We start from the raw sequence: 7,761 nt of genomic DNA on the forward strand, positions 1-7,761 counted from the left end.
TAGCATTTCCTGCTTGGCACCCCACCAAACTCCCCTTGAGTCCAGGAGTCCTGGGAACCTAGGAGTCTGCTCCAGGCGAAGGCAGGGGCTTTTCCCAAGCCTTCTTTGATGTCTCCCCTCACTCCAACCAAAAGAGACCAAGAGGTCATTTGGCCTTCTCTGAAATCCCACCAAACTCTGCACCTGTCTTGTGGCCCTTATCATAACCTACCTTTTATAATACTAATTTGTATACTTGCTTCACTACTCCCACCAAATGATCAGCTATAAGAGCCATCAGTGCAAGTGGCCTTAGACATGATAAGGGTTGGATAAATGTTTTGTTAAATTATACTTCTTTGAAACTTCTGAAGTGCCAAATACCTAAGACAGTTAGAGACACTGGCAGATATCCGTAACTTTTAAAGGTACTCTAAGATCCACCCTAGTTCTCTCTCTCTTTTTTTAAATGGAGCAATAAAGGTTAAATGACTTGCCCAGGATCACACAGCTAGTAAGTGTCAAGTGTGTAAAGTTGGATTTGAACTCAGGTCCTCCTGACTCCAGGGCCAGTGCTTTATCCATTGCGCCACCTAGCTGCGCCCAGATCTACCCTAGTTCTGCTGAATATTCTCTACGCTGAGAACTATCAGTTCTAATATTCTGCCTCAAGTTCCTCCTAGCTCTACATTCTATATTCTAAGGATCCTCACTGGCTCTAACTTTATATTCTGATTAAGTATGACCCATCACTGGGCTTAGACCAGCACCACTCTAAATCGCATATTGTTGTCTATTCTTGCTCCAGCAGAACAATGAAGCCACATCAGGCCACCCTTCTTGGTAAGAACTAATAATAATATCAGTGAAGAGGAGAAAGAGAAGACAACACACAACCAGCATAACCGATGTATGGTTGTTGCCCAGAGATGTCATGGGAACAAAAGTAGCCAACGAAAAAGACAGGGAAGCAGAAAGGTGCAGACTGTCACTGGTGATATTTGAGTTTGGGGAATGTTCAGCCTTTGGTGCTGTTTATTATTTAACACATGCTTGGGGAGTATTAAATCAGACACCAGCCCAGGCTCTCTAACTATTAAATTCACTGTCTTGCCTCTCTCCAGCTGTGACCTGCACCTGACACTCAAATAAAATACCCTTGATCACGCCTGGAACCAACCTGGCTACACAGCCAAAGAAGGTGCTGGTACTGTCGAAGTGGGTAAGGGGGGATGATGGGATAGGAACTGTGACTTTAGCCAGTCTATAGCTGAGCCTTGAACTGAGCCAAAGTCTTTTATTGTTTCAACTTGGGGGGTGGGGAGGAAGTCATGCAAAATTTCTCATTTAAAAGGAAAAAAAAAACTTAGTGGAAAAGAGCACTGGTGATGGGGTCAGCAATTCCTACGATGTCCAACTCAGTGAATGATGAGAATCAAATAGAGAATACACTGACTTGATTTTGAGTTTATAAATGGCCATACCAAGTTCAGGATTATCATCATCTTTATTTTAACCATCATGTTTCACTTTGGAATCTTTAGCCGAGTAAAAATTCTGGGTCGATAAAACCACCTTACTTGTCTTTCACTGGGGAACAAGATGATCTAAGGGCTAATGCTAGTTCCCCCTGACTCCTATCACTAGCCTCATCTCCTCAGCATAGAAGCCATTTGAAAGGGCCCAAAGAGCACTGTTAGTATGGGCTTGGCTCCTCTTTTGCTGTGTGACTTTGGACTTCTCTCTAAGCCTCAGTTTCCTCATATGAGAAATCGAGGCAAAGTCTTTTCTGTCTTTCACAGGGCATTTGTGAGGATCAAATAAGAGAGTGGAGGTGAAGCAGCATCCACATAACATTATTAAAAGACTTTCTTTAGGCAGGGGGTCCTGTGGGCCTACCCCAGGGGTCTACACTCAGGGCTGCCATTGAATGGTGGAAGCAGAGAGCAACTTGCACTAACATGTTTACTGAGCTGAATGGACAAGAGACTTTAGTTCAAGTCCCAGCTCTGTCACTTATTCGTTTTGTGACCTTGTACAAGTCCTGCCTGCCCCCCCCCACTCCCCCACCCCCCTCCCCACCCCGTCACTAGAGGATCCTCCATTTTCTTATCTGAAAAATGGGGACAACAGTCTCTCTGCCCTGATGACCTCATAGGACAATGTGAAGATTAACTGAGAAAAACCATACCTAAGGTAGCTTGTCAACAATAAAACTCTCAAGTAACATGAGCTTTTATTATTCATCTTCTTAATACTCCAAGGGGAGCCAATGACTTTGCCCAAGGCCTCAGTTTCCCCATCTGGAGTACTGCCACAAAAAGTTTGCTGCAAACCACCAGTGTCTTTCTGCTTTCACGGAAGCCTGGCTACTGGACGCTATCCAGCCTTAACTCAATGCTTCAGGCACAGGCAATGAACAGCCTACCTCAGTGCTAAGTCGCCAACACACTGGCCAATCAGAACTGAATAATGAATACCCCCCAAAACAACCCACGAATTCAATTTCCACTGTCCCTGTTGGCTCTTCTTCCTTTCATTAAGCATTCGGAGCTGCAGGCCTCGTTTCTCCATCATCTAATTCACAGGTATTTTTTCCCCTAGGCTCCTGTCACCAGAGATAGCTTTTAGTAAACACAAAATCAAGCCCCCAGTTCCAATTAAGCAATACTCGGAGCTGGTTTCAGAAGAGTCAGACCTCCATTTCAGCCTAGCCTTGGCCCCAGTTCTACTCTCCTGTACTCACAGAATCACAAAATTTCAAAGCTGGAAGGAGCCTCAGGGGTTATGCTGTTCAACACCACCTGCACAGGAATCTGTCCACCTCTAAAATGACACAAGGTCCCAAAGAAGTGATCATCTAGCCCCCCTCCTGAAGACTTCGGTTATGAGGAAATCATTACCATTTCTATTAGTCCATTTAACTTTTAATGATGTTAAAGCAGAAATTCACGACTTTGTAAGGAAGTTTCTCTTCCTATCAAGGTGAAATCTGCCTCTCCATAAATTCTAATCACTGGGACTGGTTCTGCTCTATGGGTGGTAAATTCTATTATCTTCTCCAATGTTGGGTTGAGGTCCTTTGAGGCCTCTCTCTTCTGAAGAAATCTTAACAGTGACAAGAGCAGGGAGCAGGACTTCCCTCTAGGCCCTAATCTAGGCCCTAATCTAGGCCCAGAGTGGTATCTGGGGGTAAACTGTTCCAGGCCAACCTCTTCCAATCAACCTGTTTGCCAAGAGGAAGTGAATGGATGGGTCCCAGAGGGAGGGCCCCCTGGAGTGGGTGCGGTTCCTTAGGTGGGCTCCACCCAGGCTCTGATGGGGGGAGGGGGAACAGGGAGGGGAGAGTGAGGAGAGGAGAGCTGACATGCTACTTTAAGACTTTCCTGTTTTCTACTGCTGTGGATACCATGCACCCTGTAAGCTGCCAACAGAAAAACACTTTAAAAAACAGACAAATAAACAAAGCAACTCCCTGTTTAGTTGAGGGGGAGGTCAAACTCCATTATAGATGCCACCAAGGGGAAACCTCTCTACCACTCCCCACCCTTTCACCCCCAGCTCTCTTCCTGCCACTCCCCTCTCCTTAGTCCTACCTGGAGTTCCATGCTTAGGCCTAAAAAGTTGCAAACCTCTGGTTTAACATCAAAATTTCACAACCACAAAGACATCGTGGTGAAGTGAAAAATAATGAAGTGAAGAGTGGCAGAACCCTCAAGTGGTTCTGCCACCTAAAACCTATGTGACCGGCACTGAGTATGTCACCTCTCTGGGCCACACTTTCTTCATCTGAAAAATGGGGGGAAGGGCAAGCCAAGATGATCTCTAAGGCTCACAGCTTCAAGTCCTACAACCTAGATCTTCATGGGAAAGGTTGTGAAAAAAAGCATAGCACTCACATTTTGCTATCTTACCTGGTGAATTCCAGTAACCTGACTGGGGGAATAAAATGTTTGGGCACTAATGAAGCAGAGGATTTAGAATTCCTAACCCGAGTGGCTCAAACCCACTTTAGCTGGGGAACATGACATTACCAAGTCTGAGAATGGAGCTGTTCCCGTCCTTTCTCTACAGACTTATCCTGCTAGCACTGGGTCGGAGGGAGAGGATGAGGAATGAATACTGGTTCTGAGAAGAAGGTTCTTCAGCCAAGGGTCTGACAACCTAACATCTAAAGGGTTCTGCAGGAGCTATCTATGATTGAGGGAGAGACAGCCAGGCTCCAACCCCCTCACTCTTGAGTCACTAGGGGCTCAAGGTTCCCACACTGTGATGGTGTCAAGGCAGAGTCAACAGGATAGGATCAGGGCCACAGCTTGGGAGGCCAAGGGAAACTAGAGAAGGCTAAGTAGCCCACCAGAGTCAGAACCTAAAAGGTCAAGAATGGAAAAGGAAGAGGTCACTACGACCAGGGTCAGAGCCTTTGAAGTTAAAAGGGGTTAAAAACCAAGGCATAATGACTAGGGGGTGGGGGATGGGGGAAGGGAAAGAAGGGAGGGAGGAAGGTTGGGAAAGGTGGTAGTAAGCACCTCCACTAGAGTCAGAGTATAGAATGCCAGATGTCTGAGATAGAAGAACCCACAGAACACAGAACCCAGGAGCAAGGGTTGGAGATGGAAGGGCCCTCGGAACACAGAACAAGCTACAAACACTGACTGCAGGAGCTGCAAGAGACCTTGGAGTTCACCTAGTCCAACCCCCTCATATGACAGAGGGGAAAATTGAGGCTCAAGAAACTGTGTCCAGGCCACGAATGGGCTACACGGGCTGATGTGAAGGTTAAAATCCACACACGAGTGGGAGCCCGGCAATCCCAACGAGGCCTACGTGCCCCGACAAGGCCGGGGGCAAGGCCCGCGCGTCCCAGCGGAGAGCAGTCTGGCCCCAAGCCCCGGCTCCGTTCCCACCCCCACGCAGCAGGCCTGGGCGAAAGCCTCCGGGGCTGCGGCGATGGTCCCCCTTCCATCGGGTGCCCGGACCCAGGGGCTGCCTGGCAGGGAGTGGCCTCCCCGTCAGACGGCCCGGGAGGCCGGGGCCTCCGCCCTGGGGACCCCACCCCTGGCGTCCCCTCCCGCCCCTTCCCCGCGGAGGGGAGGGCGCCCGAGGAGGGGAGGCGCGGGGGGCTCCTACCTCCTTCCCTGGCGGTGGTGGTGGCGGTGGCGGCGGCGGCAGCTCTGCTCGGGCCCGCTCGGGGTGACAGCGACTGAGGCTGAGGACGGGGCCGGGGCCGGGGCCGGAGCCGGGCTGGGGCTGGCCCCGACCCCCCGCCCCCCGCTGCCGCCGCCGCCGGCGGCCAATCCCCGCCCAAGCTGAGGGGAGGGCGATGCAAATGAGCCCGGATCTGGGTCCGCCCCCCCCCCGCCCCGCGCCCCGCGCCCCGCGCCAGGCCGTGAAGCCCCGGCCTCGCGTGAGAGGCGTGACCCGGGGGGCCCGAGGCCCTCCCCGGGGAGTGCCGGGGGACTGGCCCCCTCCCCCCGGGGCTTAGGAGGAGGTGTGGGGGGGGGCGGCTGAGGACGGTTACACAACCAGGCGGGGGGGGGCTGGGAGGGGCCCCGGGGGAGGGGGCAAAGGGGAGGGGGGCCGGCCCGCGGCCGCACAGCCGGAAGTCAGGGACCGCCACCGGCCTCTGGCGAGAGGAACTCGGCCTGCGAGCTCCGCCCCTTCTCTTTCCCTTCCCCTTCCCCTTCCCCTCCTTCCTCTCTCCCTGGGACTTGTGACCCACCACTTTCCCCGCCCCCTACGGCTTGTCATTGGCCGGCTGGCGAGTCCAGCCCAATGCGCCCATTGGCCGGGTTGTCCGCCGCTCACCGCCCCTCCTCCGCACCGCCCCTTCCCCCGAGCCCCGGTTGGCCTGGGCTTCGGCCGCCCCTGCGGGGTACCCTGGGACTGGTAGTCTGAACAACCCCTTCCACCTGCTGGCGAGAGGCGGCGGAAGAACTACAACACCCAGAGACCCCCCCGGCTCCAATCACCCACCCCCAACACTCCACCTCCTCCCTCCCTTCTTTGCAAAGCCCCCCTCCCTGTTTTTCTGCCCCCCCTTCCCCCCCTCGGCCCCCATGAAGCTTCAGTCCAGCCAACTACAACGTATGCACGCAGCACAGAATAAGCATTTGAGGGGCTCCTGCAGGCTACCCCCACTTCCCCCCTAAAAAATATACCAGTTGCAAACTTAACCCGCGCCCCCCTATTAACACTACCACCTCGATGCAAACACCCCTGTCCCTCGCAGGCAGCAGTCTCCGAAATGCAGCGAGCGTCCCTCTTCCGAAGAGGGGGCAAAGGAAGGAGCCGGGGTCCTAACGACACCCCTCCCCCCCAAGCCTTCAACTCTCCTTGCGCCTAGACTTTAAAGCAGCACCCCCCCCCCAGCCGCGCAGCTGCTTATCGCCCCCCCCTTCCTTCCCTCCAATAAAACCTTGGGATCAAACTTACGGGTAAACCGCCCCCCCCAATCTCTGGGCAAAGACTTTGCCGCTCCCCTTCCCCCAGTGCACGGAGGAAGGGGGAGGGCATGGAGAAGTGGGGGCGATGCAACCCCCCCCTCCCTGGCCGCCGCGCGCCCCTCGCTCTTACCTCGCCGGTCCCGGGAAGAGCAGGAGGACAGGAGGACAGGAGAAGCAGGAGGAGAGCGGGGGTCCGGCGGGGGAGGGGGCCGGAGAGGGGGAGGGGGCGGCCCTGGCTGCCTCCCCCCGGTCAGTGGGTGCCGGGCCGGGCCGTGCCGTCCCTCGCTGCGCCCGCGCCCTCCCGCTCTCCCTCTCGCGCTCCGGCGGCGCCGCGGCCCCTACTGTAACTGTACGGGGTGTGCGGAGCCCCGTATGATGCTCTCCGCTCCCTTCCTGGTTTCTCCGAGGGCAGAGGGGTCCTCCCTTCTCTTAAAGGTGCCGCAGCTCCACTCCCGGCCCCCGCGCCTCCCCCCCCCTCCGTGCCCCCCCCCTCAGGCGGGGAGGCTGGAACTGGCTCTGCAGGTCCCTCGCCAAGGGCAGGACACCCCCCCTCCTGCCACGTCTTAGCCCTCCCGCTTGGCGCCCGGTGGGGCTCCTGGTGCAGCGAGAACCGGGAAGGGAAGGGGGGAAAAAGCGGGTGGGGGGGGCGGTCTGAGCTCTCCCCCCTCCCCACTCCCTCTTGCACCCCTCCTCCTCCCCTCCCCGGCCGCCTCCTCCTCCCTGACCTCCGGCTTCCCTCCATGGCTCGGTTCCATGTTGCCATCTTATCTGCCCCCAGAGCGCGCGGGGGGAGGGGAGGGGGGGCAGATCTGGCTTCAGGAGAGGGGAAGGGGAGGGGGGGCGCTCCGGGCCCTGCCGATAAACAGGCTGTGAAGAAATGACACGGAGTTAGTGCGGCTCGGCTCGGAGCCCCTTCCAGTCCCCATCTCAACCTTGACATCTATGGAGAGGGGGGTGCAGGCAGGGACTTCCACCCCCCCACCCCCACCCCCTCAAACTGGTCTCCAGCGATTATATAAATTATTTCCCACCTTTGCTTAGTCTGGAGTGGGGAGGGCAGGGGAGGGGGATGCGTCGGGCCGGCCTCGTGGCTTTCCCTTTTAAAAGTTTTCCCCCACCCAACTGAACTACTGGTGGGTGGGGTGGGGGAGAAGGGGAGGGCCTTTCGAGGCCCCTGGTGCCCTGGGACAGAAACCAAGAACCTCAATGTTTCTGTTCATCCAAAGACTCAGGAGTTTATCGACTCTACAATATGTCAGAGCCGAAAGAGCCCTCAGGGACAATCCTATCCAACCCCTAACTTTACAGATAGGGAAACTGAGGGGCAAAGGGAGGA

General features: G+C 55.0%; 1 protein-coding gene across 5 annotated transcripts in view; it reads right to left on the reverse strand.

Annotated features, from left to right (window-relative positions):
* ZBTB7A (zinc finger and BTB domain containing 7A) overlaps positions 1-7,529 on the reverse strand; it is a 30,562-nt gene extending 23,033 nt beyond the window's left edge. The window contains exon 1 of one of the 5 annotated variants that reach the window (XM_043985427.1): positions 7,457-7,529. Coding sequence is in view for 1 of the 5 variants with exons in the window: in XM_043985396.1 (XP_043841331.1) it covers positions 7,151-7,180 (30 nt within the window). In the remaining 4 variants the exon portion in view is untranslated. Of the gene's footprint in view, positions 1-5,109; positions 5,235-6,182; positions 6,321-6,555; positions 6,848-7,150; positions 7,201-7,456 lie in introns of those variants that run through there. The other 4 variants (XM_043985396.1, XM_043985404.1, XM_043985419.1 and 1 more) reach the window with 4 other exon arrangements.
* Between the last annotated feature and the right edge of the window lie 232 nt (positions 7,530-7,761).

This window comes from Dromiciops gliroides, chromosome 1, assembly GCF_019393635.1.
Source record: "Dromiciops gliroides isolate mDroGli1 chromosome 1, mDroGli1.pri, whole genome shotgun sequence".
Classification (NCBI taxonomy): Eukaryota; Metazoa; Chordata; class Mammalia; order Microbiotheria; family Microbiotheriidae; genus Dromiciops; species Dromiciops gliroides.